The sequence below is a fragment of the Ctenopharyngodon idella genome, chromosome 5, assembly GCF_019924925.1.
Source record: "Ctenopharyngodon idella isolate HZGC_01 chromosome 5, HZGC01, whole genome shotgun sequence".
Taxonomy (NCBI): domain Eukaryota; kingdom Metazoa; phylum Chordata; class Actinopteri; order Cypriniformes; family Xenocyprididae; genus Ctenopharyngodon; species Ctenopharyngodon idella.
Genome location: NC_067224.1, coordinates 12,774,235 through 12,793,830, shown reverse-complemented (window position 1 = coordinate 12,793,830; position 19,596 = coordinate 12,774,235). Strand labels below are relative to the sequence as shown.

Here is a 19,596-nt window from a genome sequence, read left to right as displayed (position 1 = left end):
TGGCACTGTTTGAAGGAGACTGACTTAAGCATACTTTGGGGGTGAATGATGCAAAATGAAAACTTTGGAGTATTTCAAACATTGGCAGAGACTTTTGAGAGTGGAGTATTTACAGCGGGAAAAATGAAAGACATAATAGGAAACATTTGAGGCACTGAAAGAAGGCAGGCAAACACAGCAAAAAGAACTGAATGATTCTGCTATACACAGAACCTGAAGGGCTGCCCATATGTTTAAACAATTAAATGATACTTTAGGACTGACCAGGTTGCTCCTCATATGATATTCGGTGATATAAAGAGTCTATACTTCCGTGAATTAAATAACAGGCTAACATTTCAGGTAACACGTTGTAAACTTCACACTGTTTCTCTGTGTGGGCTGTGAATGTTCTCAGTGTCGTCATCAGCAGTAGATCAAACATAAATTGAGCACTGACCCACTGATCTGGACAGCGGCCAAATGACCCCAAAATTATCTATTGATGGACTTCTTTCTGGATGATGGAGTAATGAAATGATGGCATAAACCCTGTCCTCCTGGAGTTCATTGTTACAGTTACTACTGTCCATTCTACAGTAAAATATGCTCTGTATTTACTTATACAACAGTCCGGTCTTTAAGTTTGAGCTGATGACATTTAGCACAACGGCACTGGGATGTTTCTCTATCCATATCAAGTCAAGTCAAGTCAAGTCAAGTCAAGTCACCTTTATTTATATAGCGCTTTTTACAATGTAGATTGTGTCAAAGCAGCTTTACATTGATAACTGGTACATTATTTGGCTGCACAGCAGCTCTTAAAAGAATAGTGTCAATGCAGGCAGATCAAAGCACTGTTGAATATCAAATGTCAAGTGTCCCCAACTAAGCAAGCCAAAGGCGACAGCGGCAAGGAACCCAAACTTCATCAGGTGACATCAGGTGGCAGACAAGTGGCAAATAGGTGTTTAAATGGAGAAAAAAACCTTGGGAGAAACCAGGCTTAGTCGGGGGGCCAGTTCTCCTCTGGCCAACAGTGCTTTGTTACGATTCAGGTAGCTATCATAAGTCCGACAGGATCGCAACATTCAAAGTATTTATTCCAGTTCCATCCAATTGAGGATCGTATTCATCACAGCGGTATGGACGGTTGTTGAGGAACTTTGTCGTGGCTGTCGTGTCGATGAGGCCCTCACAGTGGATGATCTAGTTGACTCAATCTCTGCTGATACTTCAGGGCTGCGTTGTGGTTGTGTCAAGGCGCAGGTCCTTGGTCTCACCTGGATACGGCCCGGATCCGGTTGACTACGGTGAACCTCGGGATAACCAGAAAGACTAATATTACATAGATGCCATTCTTCTTCTGATGTAACGAGTACATCAGGCGTTATAGGAAGTGTTCCCGGTTCCGGCTGACCTAATTTATGCAGCCTAATAATCCTTTAACAGATTTGAAAATATAAATTGGTAATGTGTTATGTGTATGCCAGGTTAAAGAAATGCGTTTTTAGTCTAGATTTAAACTGACAGAGTGTGTCTGCTTCCCGAACAATGCTAGGAAGATTGTTCCAGAGTTTAGGTGCCAAATAGGAGAAGGATCTACCATTTTGATTTTGATATTCTAGGTATTATCAGCTGGCCTGAATTCTGAGATCGCAATAGACGTGAAGGACTATAATGAATTAGGAGCTCGCTCAGGTACTGGGGAGCTAAACCATTTAGTGCTTTGTAAGTAATTAGCAAGATTTTAAAATCTATACGATGTTTAACAGGAAGCCAATGCAGTGTTGACAGAACTGGGATAATATGGTCATACTTCCTAGTTCTAGTAAGAACTCTAGCTGCTGCATTTTGTACGAGCTGTAGTTTATTTATCAGGCGAGCAGAACAACCCCCCAGTAGAGCGTTACAGTAATCTAGCCTTGAGGTCATGAACACATGAACTAACTGTTCTGCATTTTTCATTGAGAGCATATGTCGTAGTTTAGATATATTTTTAAGATGGAAGAATGCGGTTTTACAAATGCTAGTAACATGGCCTACAAATGAAAGATTGGTATCAAAGAGCACACCCAGGTTCCTAAGTGACGACGAAGACTTAACAGAGCAGCCATCAAGTGTTAGACAGTATTCTAGGTTATTACGTGAAGATGTTTTTGGTCCAAAAATTAGAATCTGAATTTAGTAGTAGGAAATTACTGGTCATCCAATTTTTTATATCAGCTATGCATTCTGTTAATTTTGTGAATTGGTAAGTTTCGTCAGGGCGCGAAGAAATATAGAGCTGAGTATCATCAGCATAACAGTGAAAACTAACGCCATGATTCCTAATGATATCTCCCAAGGGTAGCATGTACAGAGTGAACAGCAACGGTCCTAGTACTGAGCCTTGCGGTACTCCATATTGAACTTGTGATCGATATGACATCTCTTCGTTTACTACTACAAACTGATAACGGTCAGATAAGTATGATTTGAACCATGACAATGCAATTCCACTAATGCCAACATAATTTTCGAGTCTATTTAAAAGAATATTGTGATCAATAGTGTCAAATGCAGCACTAAGATCCAGTAACACTAATAGAGAGATACAACCACGATCTGATGATAAGAGCAAATCATTAGTAACTCTAATGAGAGCAGTCTCAGTACTATGGTACGGTCTAAATCCTGACTGGAAATCCTCACAGATACTATTTCTTTCTAAAAAGGAACATAGTTGTGATGATACTACCTTTTCTAGTATTTTTGACAGAAAAGTGAGATTTGAGATCGGCCTGTAATTGACTAATTCTCTAGGATCAAGTTGTGTTTTTTTAATAAGAGGTTTAATAATAGCCAGCTTAAAAGTTTTTGGTACCTGTCCTAGTGATAAAGATGAATTGACGATATTAAGAAGAGGATCTATAACCTCTGGAAGCATTTCTTTCAATAGCTTAGTCGGTATAGGGTCTAACATACATGTTGTTGATTTTGATGATTTAACAAGTTTAGACAATTCTTCCTCTCCTAAAGCAGTAAATGAATTGAATTTTTCCTCAGAGACACTACAATGCACTATCTGACGCGATACTGTAATAGACGGTTGCATGGTTATAATTTTTTCTCTAATATTATCAATCTTGCAAGTAAAGAAGTTCATAAAGTCATTACTGCTGTGCTCTTTGGAAACATCAGAAGTTGAAGCTTTATTTCTTGTTAATTTAGCCACTGTATCAAATAAATACCTAGGGTTGTGTTTATTTTCTTCTAAAAGTTTTGAAAAATAAGCAGATCTAGCAGATTTTAAGGCCTTTCTGTACTCAATCATGTCCCTCTGCTTGTCTGTATTTGTGCCGTTTCAGACCAGAGAATGTAAGTGATGCAGAGCTGAGATTTTACTTCTTAAGTACATTAATTTCACACTCATATGAGGTCCGTACTTGAACAAAATACAACTCAGTCAGCTGAAGCTTCATGCAGACCCATTCCAAACAGATCACTTTTTCAAAAGTAAGTAAATGTTGCTCATGTATTTTTGTGCATGAAAGAACAACGGATGGAGATAGAAAGAGAGAGCGACAAAAAAGAAAAAGAAAAAGAGGGTGCCTTTAAGGGATGAAGACTCCTGGCTCATTGCCCATTCTCCAATCTGCTGATGATGAGGCCTGTGATGAGGAAGGAACCAGGATCCATTTTTAGCGATGAGTTCATCCTTTACGGCAGGAAAAAAAAAGAGAGAGTGCAGCCATAAAAAGTGCAGTCCGTGTGTTCCTGATGCTCTGTCTGCTGGTACCTGACAGCACATCGCATCTGCACTTATCTGAATTTAACCATCAATCAAGGGTGAACACATACTGCACTAGAAGACGTTAATTAAAATAATGACGGACCTTAGGGAACAGTGAGGAATGCTGAAAGTTTAATGCGTTTCTGAATGTGAACCCCTTCCAGAAGGATCTACACGTTGCCTGTTGCATTTCTGAATGAAAAAAACAAGTAATAGTTTTTATGAGCCAAGAAATAAACTAAAACTGCAAGTAGCAATTATCAATCAAATTAACAAGCCCCTTCAGCCCTCAAGCTAATATTCTAAAACTTGTCTTTTTACTGACATTTAATTTTTAAACAAATTAATGAACATTAATTACAATCGTTTTATGTAATGTAACTTTTCTTGTTCACTGTTATAGCGCCACCTTCTGTCCAAATGAGATGAAACTTTGAATGTTTTTCAGACTCTCTCCTTATGTTTTGGATTGTCCTCATATACCCCCTTGAGATCTTGATCAACAATTGCATGCAAAATTTCAAGCCAATTGAAGTTCCATAGTTAGAGCCATTGTAATGTTTAGCATTATCATGACTCTACCAATTGACTGAGCTCTAATAAATGTGTTGAAATATTCTACATATAAGCAACAAATACAATTACTTTTCAATTATCCATTTATCCAGTGTCTGACAGCCAAATTGAATTCAAAGTTCAGCATGTTTTTGAAAATTGCTCCAGACTTCATGGATGCCAAATTTAGTGGAGATCTGGCGAAAAACCTAGGACTAGTCTGTAAAAGTATGTTATTAAAAAAATCCAATATTGCAGAAAACTTTTCCAGGCAGAAAGAAATTAAGGTATGTGGGATGTCTAGATCATGAGCCAAGGAATCTATGCGTATAAAAGCCATTTGGTCTGAATTTCACGTTTCTGTCCTTTACAGTTTGTTGTGCACATAAAAATACATAATAATAATAAATAATCCTAGCAAAAACTTGAACCCCTAAATATATATGTGTAAGTTTGTTCATTCCTTTATACTTCATTTATAGTGAATACAAACATTTTTCATGCTGAAAATCTGTTTGTTGCCACAATTTTAGAAGGCATTTGCCTCTTGCGTCATTACAGGTGTACTGTGGCTCTTTTCTAAGAAAGTCAAGGCTTTATTAATGTTTGTGAAGAAGAAACAGTGAAGTAGGCTGATGAAGTGTGAGGAGGGTGATTCCTGTCATCACATTCCTTCCATACCGAAAGTGTTCTCCCACCCCTTCAAATCCATCCATACACAGACACAGAACTGCAGAAACACATCCCCATCATTTCCCTACCATCCCTCTATCTGTCCAAACGTAGACTGTTTGGTCAGACAGTACTGCTCTTTACAGTACAGCTGAACAGTATGATTGCAGCACCATCTATGGGTGTGAATGAAAGCCTCTTGAAAATCTTAAATATGTAATATCAGCAATTTAATGCCACCATGCACAGTGTAACAATAAGTAAAGTCATTTCTTTCACAATTCACAGGTTTTCTTTTTAAATATTAATTTAAAATTAAGGGAAAAAATAATCTAAAAGTCACAAAATATCAGTTTAAAAACATTGTGGTCAAATGTGAAAATTTGAACATATCACCTTAGTTGTCATTTTCATTTTGTTTTATATTTAATTTAATTTAAATAAAATTAATTCAAGAAAAAAGACTTTTTTGAAAAATGTCTTTAGCTACTCATTTATTTATTGACATATGAAAATGTTTTGACACATATTTCAAGGTATTCAGCCTACTTAACCTCCATGTGCAAACATCCTGCCATGGTAAAGACATCTGGATTGTGTGCGTCATCACCGTCACTCACTTGACCTATTGCCTGTCTGCGTCTGAGTGCGTTCAATGTGAGTCCTTTCCTTCACCTACAGGGTCATTAATGAGGCTATGACTCATCAGCGCAGATCAATTGTGTTCACTGAGCATCTGCTTTTGGGACATTGCACATATAAGAGAGGCTCTCTTATGGACTGCCTTACTAATTGGGATGTACAGTATATGTGTTCATATTTTTACATCTATAAAATACAGATCCTGTACCGAGTGAATGTTTTAGTGTCTGTGTCATTCCTACAGAGCCGCTCTGGGGAATAACTCTTATAGTACTTGGTAAACATGTTGTGGTGTAAACACACTGGTGCACTGTGTCATAAAAGTATACATACAGCGAATAGTTGTTCTTGTGCTGACACAGCTGCACGTATCACAGAAATATTTGGATCAGAGACAGTGCAAGATCAAAAGCTTTCATAATATATTAGGCAAAACATGGTTTTCACTTTCCTCTAATTATGTTGCTGTTTTCTTACACACGGATAATTTCCTTTAATTTGTTTTCGTACAACATTAGCTTCAAGTTTAAAGGAGTGTGTTCCACACCTGCATGAGGGGGTCAAACCCAGCCGAAAGTAAGAGGAAGCACTGTGCTCCTGCACCAAATATTTTGCCTCCATCTCTGCATTCATGGAACAGAGATAAAACAGACTGTCATTTAGTTATTTTCATAATTGTTTATACAATTACTATTTAGATTTAAAAAATACACAATATCGTGAATGCCACTTTTATAAAAAAAAGTATGTATTATATATGTACTCTTATACTTGTGTGTGTGTGCACACATAACATAATTATTATAAATTATTTATATATAATACATTACATATATATACATTTTATGAAAACACTTTACAATAAGGTTTCATTTGTTACCATTAGTTAAGTACATGAACTAACAATAAAATACTTCTACAGCATTTATTAATCTCAGCATTTACTAATACATTGTTAAGATCAGAAATTGTTAACATTATCTGTTAACATTAGTTAATGCACTGTGAACTAACATGAACATTTGTACTAACTAACAAAGGTTAATAAATGCTGTAAAAATATTTGGTTACACTTTATTTTAAGGTGACATTGTTACAGTATAATTACACAAATAAATTAACAAATAATTAACTACATGTACTTACTATAGGGTTAAGGTTAGGGTTAGTTACTTGTAATTATGCATAATTTCCTGTTATTACTATATGTAACGTGCAACTACGTCACCTTAAAATAAAGCGTTACCAAATATTTTGCTCATTGTTAAAGTGGTTCATGTTAGTTACAGTTTTTTTCAACTGCTTACACACATTTTCAAAACTTTACACACAAATCCATGAATTGCACACACAAAATGCAAAATGCCTCACATCTCTCGCAAAATGAAGCACTGCATTCAAAATATCACAAACACATCTCAAAAGCAAACATTTGTCTTAAGTTGCAAACACCTTTGCCATAATATTCTATTTTTGGATATATCATATACACACAGTTATTCAAAACCTAAGGCTCTTCTTTCATGAGCTCCTATGTACATTTATGTACAAGATAGTAATTGGCAGAGATGTTGACATGTTACATAGAGATTTGTGTGTTGTGTTTTGCAAAAAGTGTTTTATGAAATTGAAAAATGAGTCAAAGGCCAAGAATTAGTGTGTGGTTTTGCAGATTTGGTGTGTGGTTCCGTTGTTTGAGTGTCAGGTTTCAGAAATTGTGTGACAAGTAAGGATTTTGTGTGTAAGCAGTTGAAAAAAACTGTAATGCATTAACTAAAGGTAATTATATATATTTAATGCAATAGGCCAAAGGCCTCCACTAGATGGTGTTAACTTACTAAAACACACACACACACACACACACACACACACACACACACACACACACACACACACACACACACACACACACACACACACACACACACACACACACACACACACACACACACACACACACACAATTTTAGTAAGTTAACCCTAAATAGAAGCTTTGGCCTATTGCATTATTCTGGAACTTTGCTGCCCTCTGGAGATTTTTAGGTGTACACCAGCTTCATCAGGCCAATATATTAATCCTATGGTATTTCAAAACAACAACACAATGATAATAAAAACAATAATTGTAATTTCCAAAAACTGTATATAAATATCCATTTGACCTCATGCTTGAAAGTAAATTTATTTGATGAGAATATGTTACATATAAAGGCAGCAGTGAGTGAAATATGAACCCACAAATAAATACAAGAAATATTTATTATTACAGAAGGAAGGACATTGTTAGGATGAAGGCAGGAGGAAACTGACACTGTATTTGCCAAACATGAGTCTCCCAATGAGCTAACTGGTAAATAATCTTGTAAATCAACACAGAACACGTATGTACAAAAACATGCTCCTGTATATTAAGCCACTATTAAACAGAAATTCTGACTTTTTTATGTTATGTTATTCTGGTTTCTTTGACGTGTGAACATCTGACTAACATCAACAACAACAAACAGAATACCTTTAGACTTTTAACATCACTATAACTGTTATTCCATACATCTCAGCCTGTTATTTACAACAGCAATCACATTTTCTTACTGATCCTTTGATGCATTATATTTATATATATATATATATATATATATATATATATATATATATACACACACACACACACTTTTGACCCCTTTAATATACTGTTTTTGTTAAAGAAATGTTAATAAGAATAACTAAATGTATATTGCACTTGTGAAAAGGGGTTAGAGCCACGGGGCCACTACATAAAGAACAAACCTGGAAATGTTACCAAAGCCCTTGAAAGTAATAAGAATAGAATTAGCATTCTGTCTGCAAAGATTTTCAACAATAGTATTGAGAGAATATAAACATGCTGTCAAAGGCAACTGAGATAAAAAAGGACATTAATGTTAACTAATACTTTTTGTTCTTTCCCCGATACTTTTATCATCTCACTCAGAAACATATAACTGGGATCTTTGTAAAGGTGGAGTATGTAGAGGTCTGTGCAGGAAAAGAAAGTGAAATAATGTATCTTGGTAAAGCTAAACAAAACGGTACCAAAATTTCTCTTTTTCCTATATCCATCATGATTTGCACCCTCCATGTACAGCCACTGGGTCAACAGGTGCCAAGGCGTTGTGAGCGCTGGCAAATTGATTCGAGTCAACACTTCCAGTATGTTCATAACACATTTATTGCCATCTTATTGCCACAAGCGTCCAACAGGGTGCAGCACAGAAGCGTCCAAAAACAATTTGTCCATGCAATGATCCAACGGACTGAGCTCTCCAAGGTGCTTAGCTGACTGATGTTTCAATATAAAGCTGTGCATCAGTGAATAATGTGATTGTAGACACATCCTGTTCTACTAAATCCATATCTCCAGCAATACTGATCTAAAAGTTTCAGCATACAGTTTGATGCCATAGCTTTACGATGGATCTGTGGCGGAGCCAGGTCTCTTTTGATTGGTTAATTCCATGTAAATGTCAGAGCGGAGGAATCGAGGGTACGAGTCTCTTTCCATTAGTCCAAAGATTCTGCTCTGAGCCAGGTCAAAGCAGTCTCCGCAGATGTTCTCCATGTTTTCCTTGATGTGCTCCCTGGTGTACGAGTCCAGATTAACCTTGGAAATAAAACAAGACTCTGCTTAAGATACTTTTCATATTCATTTTGGATTGGTTTTCTGGCACATCTGCCCCCTGGAATCAATTACAAATTGCAAGCAAAATCCTGTTTTTGCCAAGAACAACACAGTGAGACTTGTTTTTGATAAAAACAAGTAAACCAAGTATATAATTTTGATTATTCATTTTGTGAACTCAAATGCATTATTCTGTGTATAATTCTCCACACACGTGACAGTAATTAATGCATGATTTTTGTATATAGATCACTTTTTGTCTTTAAGTCTATTTATTTATTTAAAAAACATTAAAAACACAGTTCATACATACAATGACTGGAATATGTTATATATTTCTGAATTAAAATGGATTTATGTTTTTCTTTTAAGTCAAAATGTCATGGTGACTTGAGGATCATGAAAAAAAAGTCTCTTTAAATAGCTGAAACAAAAAACCTTAAGTATTTTGGCATCATCTTTTATTACTGTTTCTTTAAAATTATACAGTTTTGTTTTAAAATGTTATTAATATGCAAACTTTTGCCTGTCAAATCAAAGTCTTAAACATCCAGGGTGCCATTTTGGGTCAAGCAAACCAGAAAAAAAAAGAAAAGAAATGATATTCCAGTTTATTATCATTAACTAAAACTAAAACTTTTAAAAATATTTTGTTAACTGAAATAAAGCTGAAATAAAATAAAATAAAATAAATATTACACAAAAAACTAAAAGAAAATTTGAAATGTTGCCTTAGATGAAATAAGCTTAAATTGAAGCACTGAAATTATAAGCTGGAAATAAAAACTAAAAATGAACTCAACAAAAATTTAAATGAAAACAAATTAAACCTAAATAGTAATATTTAAAAAGCTCAGTAAGTTCCTTAAAAAGACAATTTTACCCTTTTTCATCTCACCTCTTTACAGGACTGTATGGAGATGTACTCAGTGAATATCTTCTTTGCTCTGGATGCCATTTTGGACAGTGATTTGATCCTCTTGAAATCCTCACATGCCAGCCAGAAGTCCAGATTCTCTTCACTAAACTCTGTTTGCAGGAAGGAGCGGAAAACTACCAGGCCATCTGAAGAAGGGAAGAGAAAATTACTCTAATGCTTATTAAAAAACTCAGAATAAGTATTAAAGAATCTGAGGTAAATCTGGATTTGGATCCAGGAGCAGAGGTTAATGTGGATAAACCACATGGTTTAAAACATTAGTAACAGCTGCTGAAGTGCAGAGATCAACACAGCTGTCATATCAAATGAGACATATCTTACATTTGTGAGAAAGCAGCGCATCAAGTGACTCTGCCCATTTGAGAGCTTCCTCTTGAGTCGGTCTGTGGATGAGCAGAGAGAGCAGTCAACAAAGCCATGACTCACACTAATGATCCATTCACAGATAATTATAGCACACAAAATAGGCCATCTATTCAATAACTCCAAAACGTCACTGTTGTTTTGATTGCACACAACACTTTTTCATCAAAGCCCAGCCTATTCACCCATTCAGTGTTTCTGAATGACTGTCTCGATACATAAAACTATCACATGGACTCACTTGTCTGACTTAAGGACTTTCTCGAGCTTGCTAGCTGGATTGCTTCCATGTCTGTCGTTGGTCTTCTTCCGCAGAAAAGTCAGGCGGTTTTTCATGTCTTTGGCCCTGTGTGACAAGACAAAATGCATCACATTAGGTGATTTATTAGCTAACTGTTTGCTCAAGTGCTTGTGTTCCGGTTACAGTCGTAAGCTTTATTGTAGGAGGAACATGGATAGTAATGGCATTAATAATGCTAATAATGCTTTCCAGTGAACCGGAGAATGGAAAACATTACATTCACATCATACAACCAGAACACCTAAATATTCCAGAGTTGCATTCACCTAAAAACGAAATTATATTTTTGCATAAAGAAGATTGTCTGTGTTTGTAAGAGATTTTTTTCATTGTGACATTTATAATGATAATGCGGCACATTTTAATAAAAAAATACTGTATACTGTATTTTTATGTAAATGAAAAACATGATACATAGCAAATAATAAGCAGTCTAGAGCTACCTAAAATCAAAAGGACATAAAAAAACAAGAAATTATTATATATATATTTTTTTTTTTTTTGCATAAAGAAAATCTTTCTCACTATACTCTTAAATATGTTTTATCAAGTGATTGATGTGGAACCATCAGATTTAACTGGCTCAAAACAACAAAAACAAGTCAAAAATATTATTCAAAATGACTTAATATCAGCTCAACTCTATTAGGTTATACCAACCAAGTAATTCTGTATTACAGTAATGAGAATTTAATGGAGAATGTGCCTCATTATCATGTCACAAATAATGTCTTAATGAAGAAATCTTTATGATCCTACAAATAAGCCTAATTTTCTTCCCATTAAAAAAAAATCTACAGACAACTAGCCTAGGGATGTTTAAATCTGCTCAGTTGTCATAAAAATAATGTTACAATGCAAAAAAAAATTAATGGTGCTACAAATAGGCTATTTTCTTAATTGCAAAATTTAAAAAACAATATTATCTTTTCTTTTGATTTTGGAGTGAATTATGTCCCCAACATTTCTTTACAATTTTATGAGATTCATTCAATAAAACTGCAAATGAAGTAGAAGAAAAAAAGTTGCTTGACTTACAAATTCTTGGATTTCTTCTTTTTGACACCAGTTTTTCCCATGTCACATTTACAGTTTGGTTTGCCACAAACCTGTGGAAGATTTACAAAAGACGTATTTTTAATGATTTAAACTACATTAAAGTATTAATGAATGATTTTTGAGTGTGAATCATCATTGACAGTGTTGGGGTAACACATTATAAGTAACACGAGTTACGTAATCAGATTACTTTTTTCAAGTAAAATAGTGCATTATTACTTTTAACCCCTTAACTGTCACCGTCCTGCTAACGGGATGCTTGGAGCTCTTTGTTTTAACTGCCATTTTTTTCTATCACATATTTTATTAATCACCATAAATAGGTATCATTTGAAAGCTTACACCCTCAGTATTCATCCTGTGAAAACCATTTTGAAATCAGACTTAAATTCATTTTAGTGGACTCCTCCCCCTAGTGGGTGGTGTCATGTTTACATATCATATTACACAATTTACTGCACTAAACCCTTTTCTAATCTTGACAGAACACGTATCATTGGTCTAAGACTCAAGGTTCCATATTTGGTTGTTGTTGTGTGATAGATTGAAATTATGACAGAAATGTATTAATTTGTGATTATTATTGTGATTATTAAATTCAATGGAATGTGGGTGACACCTGGTGGGTATTTTGGTGAAATTTTTGTGATATCAACTTCAAATTTGGAACACAACTTGGTTAGACATTTGGCTTTGATTTTATAGCATTTTTAGATTCAAAATTATTTTGTAAAATTTATAATTTGTATAAAATTTAAAATGTTTAGTACAGTATTTTTTCTTCACAGTAAATTTAAACTTCTATAACTTTTTTTAGTCATTTATTTTTACTTTAGCAATAATCTGCTGAGTGTCTTATTTAAAAAGAGACCAACCTTATGTCTGTATTCCAAAGCATTCATAAATTACAACAATTTAAGTTTGGATAGTGCATTTTGGCCCTGTTTACACCTGGTATTAAAATGCGTTTTGGTCGAACGGACTGCAAGTGGACGATGCTAAATACAGGTGTAAACGTGGTCTAAAACATTTTAAGCTTGTCCACTTTTGTCCACTTCTAGAGGTAGTCGAAAATACATCAGAGTGGATTGCTTTTCGCAGTGTAAGACACTCATGTGGTCAAATGTGTTCGAACAGCCACAAAAAAACAAACAAATAAGCCCAACCCAGGGCTACAAGTAACCAAAAGTAATGTAATGCATTACTTTCCATAAAAAGTACCTAAGTAGTGCAATTTGTTACTTTTTTAGGGAGTAACTAAATACTGTAATGCATTACTTTTAAAAGTAACTTTCTCCAACACTGATCATTGAGGTTTTAACTAACGACATATTTATCCATATTCAAGTTTTAAACTGATTTTCAAATTAATCTAGTGACATCAAAAAAATTGTGGTACTCAGAATGCAGAAATATTTGCAATTTGATATAAGCGACTTTGTACGCACCCTCCTTCCAGTGAAGAGCAGGCAGATCTGGTGGACAGATCCTCCATTCTTGGTGAGCTCTTTCCTCAAGGTCTGTGGGGACGGGACCGCCCAACGCTCCGGAGGTTCCCGCTTGGCCTCTATGCAGTCGATGGCCTGATCGGAGATGAAGCGAGGAGACCGGGGCTCCTGCAGCAAACTGCCCTCACTGTGCGTTCGTCTGTGGAGGGACCTCTGCACACACAAGCCCCCACTCTGCTGCCCACTGCTAGGAGATGATTCCACCATACTCCTCCTCTTCAGAAATCCTTCATCGCTGTCCTCGTCGTCTTCTTCCTCTTCCTCCTCATCATCGTCTGTCGACGGTGAGGTCAAAGCATCTGCGTTGAAGGAGCGATCCAGGCACAGCTTGGGAATGACTAGAGGGGAGGAAGATGACGATGAAGATGTGGGTCTGGCACCAACACTAATGGTCTCAGAAGCGCTCTCGCCCTCGCCCTGCTCCCTTTTCTCCAGCTCTGACTCTTGCCCACCTCCTTTCACCTCCTTCTGTCTGTCCTTCCAAATCTCGGAGGTCTCCATGTATGGAGGTTTGCAGGCATCTCGAGGGGTCGGAGCGGTTTGGTTGGCATCTCCGGTGCTGACATGCAGGTCTGGGTAAGAGAGCTGCTGAGTTGGAGAGCTGCAGTTTGTTCTTCTCATGATGGGCGATGCAGAGGGGCATGATGGGGAACAGGGCTCAGACACACTGTGAGGGCTAAATCCCAGCAGGCCCAGATCAGTCTGTTCGGCTGCTTTTGGTTCCAGCATCTGTCAACACACAATTGAAATAAACATTTTACAAATGGCTCTGGATTTAACAATTGCCTACTACTTGATGGGTAAAAAAAACTGAAGAAAATGCCATTTTGCACAAAGAAAACATACATAAAAAGAATATTGTGTAACACAACTGTATAATGCACTTCACTTGTACTCTCAGCTCTTGACACCTGTATATCCAGTGGTAAAATCATTAGAGCACATTCTTAAATTTATGTACATAAAAATACTATATTTTTATGTAAATGACAAACATGATACATGTACTGTATATTAAGTATAATTTATTAAAATGATTTAAAATATACCATATTATATTTAAAAATTGTATATATACATTATAATTATATATACATTTATATATATTAAGTAAATGAGGAAACCACAGAATTATGCATCATTCAAACTGAATTATAGCCTATGGTATAAAAAATATGTAACCATAATTCATCCTCCACGAAAAACATCACACTACTTCACACTAGACTCCAGATATTAAACATTATTAATTGCAATCAATTTTGACATGCTGTTTTTTCTTTCTCAATATCTTCCCTAGAGGTGAACCTGACCGGCAACAGAAATCATGTTATTAGAATGGATACGAATCTGGATACGGTTTTCTTAGATGAAATTATTACTGTAATTAATCATTTAAATTAATCAATTAATTACTTGAAATTAAGATTTGTTTTGAAAATACTATTATTTTTTTTATGAAAACATCATTGGGGTCTCTGGAACACCAAACACAAAAGCAGTATAGTCAACAGAATGTGGGAGCTAAAAGCTTAAGAAAAGTAGAAACAGTATTGATAAATATTTAATAACAATAATCTAAATAAACGACATTATCAATGAATGAAGAAATGAATGAATTAATGAATACATCAACTCTGCAATACTGCATAATATAATGCAGTATTGCAGAGCTGATGCATTCATTAATTCATGCATTTCTTATATATATTGTTTCCTTATGCACAGGGAGTATGGGAAGGCGAAGAAAAAAAAACCTTGGAAATTGTATTTTACGTCTCCCTATTGTAGAGGAAAAGGTTAATGTATTCATGCGCCCTACACATCTAATCAGCTCATAAAGTAGTTTGCTGGCAGCACGACTGACTCACAAGCTCTGCTACTCAGCTCTTTAAAGACACAGCACAGAAGATCTGACACTAGAAGGTAAAAATTACTTATATGAGCAGCTACAATGCCATAAGTCTATATGTATATAGACTTATGTATATATGCGCTCACTCAAGTGTATTTTAAACACTATGTGCAATAACCAAGATTATTAGATAATAACATACAAGATTTTACTCTAACAACTTCAAACTAGTCACATTTTCTGTCTTCTTGTTCTGTCAATGCATTTGTAAACTTACATATTTAAAAAAAAAAAAAAAAAATTCATACATCCCTCTCTAACATACCTTCTTAAATGCCAATGAAATCACAATGAAGGTGTTAAAGATAAAAAAACCTTAACTCACGACCCATACAGAACATGCAGAAAAACAATGTAAATGGCATCACCTTCATAAAGATCCAATGTTTCACCCCTACAAGCAAGTAATGTAGTCCTCCATCATACTAGCATGTATTACAACAGCCCTGTTCTCTCTCTCTACACTCTCTTTCTTTCTCCCTCTCTTTCACACCGTCACATGCGCGTGTCTGTTTGTGCTAGTCTGATGATGATGTCGCTGCTCCCCTGATGTCACTTGCCCACCAAGTGGAGAAAGTGAGAGAGAGCATGAATAAGAAACAGAGGAAGAAACATTATGTTTAACTCGTAAGTGCACTGTATGGAGTGTAGCGAGCATCTGTCATATAGTCTGTTGAAGTCAACAAAAAATCGAAATTGAAATGAATCAAAATAGGACTTTTGTGGCTCTTATTCCTGGTCTTTTAGCTTTGAAGTCATCAGTATGCACTCCCAAATGTAGATAGAAATTACTTTGATTTACACATTTAAAATCTACAGGGAAAACAGATGAAAAACATTGATGACATTATGTTGCACTACACCAATTTTTATCCAATCAGGTGCCCTATAGAATGACGATCCCCCTGCAGCCAACTAGCAAATAGCAAATCATGGATTATGGCTGTGACATATCTATCTAATTAAATAAATGAATACATTACAACAGGAAGTTGGGTCAGACATAACAGAAAAAAAAAAATGTATATATTTATCTGACACGACTTCCTATTTCAATGGGAAATATATCAACACAGGACGGCAATGTCATGGGGTCTTCAATACATATTCATGGTCTCGTGCATGTTAATTAAAATGGAACATTTTGTTTTTGCAAGCTTTCAAAATGTGATTTTCTCTAACTTTTAAATGAAATTCCTTCTTAGCTGATGTCATCAAGACTTCTTATATCTCAACCTCTGCCCTCCAGCCATATAGACCTTTCACAAACCAATCGATTCTGATAGATAAAGTCAAGTACCACCCTACAATTTTCCCATTGAATATACAGTTTTGCTTAGAATATAAAATTTTTGAACCAAAATATGTTGCAAACACAGTTTCATGTTAAATTTAAAGAGAGTACAACACCACAAATCATTTTAAGTTAAATAAGAAAAAAGCTCTCGAAATGCAATCATTTTGCAGATGCTAGCACTTTTTATAAAGCCCAACCCTTCCTGAGCGATTATACTCTATAACTGCTGACATGCTGTGGCTAAATGCAAAACCTAAGTGGGTGTTTTTTGCGAGCGAGTGTGCTTGTGTTTGATTTAGTACCTGGTCAGGGCCTATTCTGTCCCTCAGGGCGAGCTGCTTGTCAATATTGTCTCTAAGACACTGGACGACTCTCCTCTTCTGCTCGGATGAAAAGGCTTCCAGGCTGAACAGACACTCTGTCCTCTACAGAGACACACAAAGAGAGTGTGTAAACCACATTGAGGGAGTGATTATGAAAGAATGTGTGTGTATGTGAGAAAAATAATAATAATTACATTTTACAGTCTTATTAATTTGAGTAAATAGAAGGAATTAAACATTTTTATAACACAAGCATGCTTTTAAAAGCACGCTTTACCTCAGAGTCATGTGCTATTATGCTGGAGTATGGCATATGAGAGATGCAATCATACTCACTCACACATTCATGTCAGTGTGTGTGTGTATGTGTGAGGTGTTGTCAGGGAGATGGGCAGATGGCTGGGTCGATGAATGTGTTTGCTCGAGTGAGCTGGCTACGTCTTTCAGGCACGTTTACTCTGGAGAGAAAGAGCAGCTTTAAAGGCTCTAATATGTGACGTAAGCCCCAGGCGCATGAGGCTCTCAATTTAACAGCCGCACAACATTTACATCCTGTAAATGTTTACAACAGGGCCATCCTGTTGGGTCAATGCTTCGATGGGAAACATTGTGCATGATTTGTATTGCAGTGCACAGTGTTAAGCATGATGAAGTCTTAAAATGTGCCGTGAGCAGAGATCTGTGCTGAACGAGTGGGTCGGTGGTTAGATGCAGGATCTCACCTCTATCCAGTAGGAGATGTACAACCGCAGTTTGTCTGCAGGAACTGGGGGGAAGGAGACAGAAGTGTGAATTTCTTCATCCAAAGGCTGTTAGGGTGTTTTTTTGTTTTTGTTTTTTTACATTTTCTGACTCCGGGGGATGTGAACACCCACATGTACCCAGATATATGTCATCCATATGTGCATTGCATACACAGTGCTAATTAAGTTTACTAAAAACATTTTACAAAAATTTACAAAAAACAAAGAAAAATTACAAGAACCCCTTATATATGTTCAGATTTTATGTACAAAAAACGAATAAAAATTTGCATTTGCATTAATTGTAAAATAAACTAAAATAAATAAAATATAAATATTAGATTAAAATAATCTCAAAAAAAAAAAAACAATCAAAAATGAGAAATGTTGCTTTGGCAAATAACTGAAATAAAACACATTTTAATTGAAGTACTAAAATGACTAAAACTAAAACTGAAATAAAAAAGAAAGGTTAAATAGAAATATATTTATATGAAAAATAAATTAATTTTAATAGTTTATAAAAGTAAAAAAAAAAAAATTATAAAAGTATAATTTATTTTTATAAATTTATAAATTTATAAAAGAATAATATTAAATGGGCTGTATGTAAGAATTTTCATGTATTAATCGCTTTTTATTGCCAATGTGTGAACAGCTAGTAACGAAATGTAAAAAAACAAGACCTGACTTCCTAGGTTTTCTATGAAAGCCTGTAGACTTATATTTATGTGAAGGACATGGGACATTTTTGCCAGGAAAATCAAAAGAATGTCGAGAAGACAAAAGAAGTCGCTTGTGCACATCGCTTGTGCACATCATAAAAGCAATTTCTCATTCTTTTGAACAAATTGCAAATGCTTTGGTACATTCATGCAATTGATAACATACAATTGTCTGCTGTTTTCTACATTATCAATTGCTTATGTCATTTTGATCAAAATATAACATATGGTTCTCTGTTGAATAGTCATGCCCATCAAAACATCTAGGCATTAGCTCGTTGCGTAAGTCATTAAATGCAAAATGGTTGAACTAGTTGTCATAAACTGTCAAGCATATTTTCTATACATTTCTATTAGACTTTTATTATAGATGTGTCCTGAATTGATGAATTGTGGAAGTGAATTTTGAATTTCACTAATGAAGGGGAATGTAGAGCATTAGATCAACCAATGATCAACCAGTTCTCTAAAATAGCTCAGAGGTTCATCTCATGAAGCTACATTTGGCAAGCATATATAGCATAACACAGTGTTACAAATTCTGACAATGAAAGAGCAACAAGGAAACAAACAGGGTCAACAGCTGAGAAGAAGAACAGGAGTAAAGATGAATGGTGAAGGGTACGGAGGCAAAACAGAGGAAGAGGTAGAACAAGCCAAGATTGTAGACATGTTTCTGATGAAATAAGGACCACTATTTGGACCACGTTCTCAAACACTACCTTACAATGGCCGAGGCAGGTCAAAAGGTACAGCCCAATGTTAGGAGAACAACCATGTCCTCAGTCATTCAGATGTTAGACAGAACAGGCTTGTAATCAGACCATGTTCACTATATTGTAATACTGTATACTTACAGTTTTTCTCAGTCGCTTTGGCACATTTTTCATAAAAGCAGTTTCTTATTCTTTTGAACAAATTGCAAATGCTTTGGTACATTCATGGAATTGATTATGTACAATTGTCTGCTATTTCCTACATTATCAATTGCTAATGTCATGTTGCTCAAAATGTATTATATGGCTCTCTGTTGAATAGTCTTACCCATCAAAACATCTAGGCATTAGTTCATCGCGTAAGTCATTAAATGCAAAATGGTTGACCTAATTATCACAATGTGTCAAGTATATTATCTATACAT

General features: G+C 35.4%; 1 protein-coding gene across 4 annotated transcripts in view; it reads right to left on the bottom strand.

The window, feature by feature from the left end:
* Positions 1-7,786: 7,786 nt before the first annotated feature.
* The window catches only part of LOC127512648 (regulator of G-protein signaling 3-like), a 40,252-nt gene continuing 28,442 nt past the window's right edge, over positions 7,787-19,596 (bottom strand). For 3 of the 4 annotated variants that reach the window (XM_051893750.1, XM_051893751.1, XM_051893752.1), the window contains 8 exons: positions 17,710-17,753; positions 16,967-17,089; positions 13,393-14,181; positions 11,924-11,994; positions 10,826-10,930; positions 10,543-10,604; positions 10,180-10,346; positions 7,787-9,263 (listed from right to left, as the gene is read on the bottom strand). In XM_051893750.1, the coding sequence (XP_051749710.1) occupies positions 9,069-9,263; positions 10,180-10,346; positions 10,543-10,604; positions 10,826-10,930; positions 11,924-11,994; positions 13,393-14,181; positions 16,967-17,089; positions 17,710-17,753 (1,556 nt within the window). In that variant the 3' untranslated portion in view covers positions 7,787-9,068. Of the gene's footprint in view, positions 9,264-10,179; positions 10,347-10,542; positions 10,605-10,825; positions 10,931-11,923; positions 11,995-13,392; positions 14,182-15,735; positions 15,903-16,966; positions 17,090-17,709; positions 17,754-19,596 lie in introns of those variants that run through there. The other variant, XM_051893753.1, reaches the window with a different exon arrangement.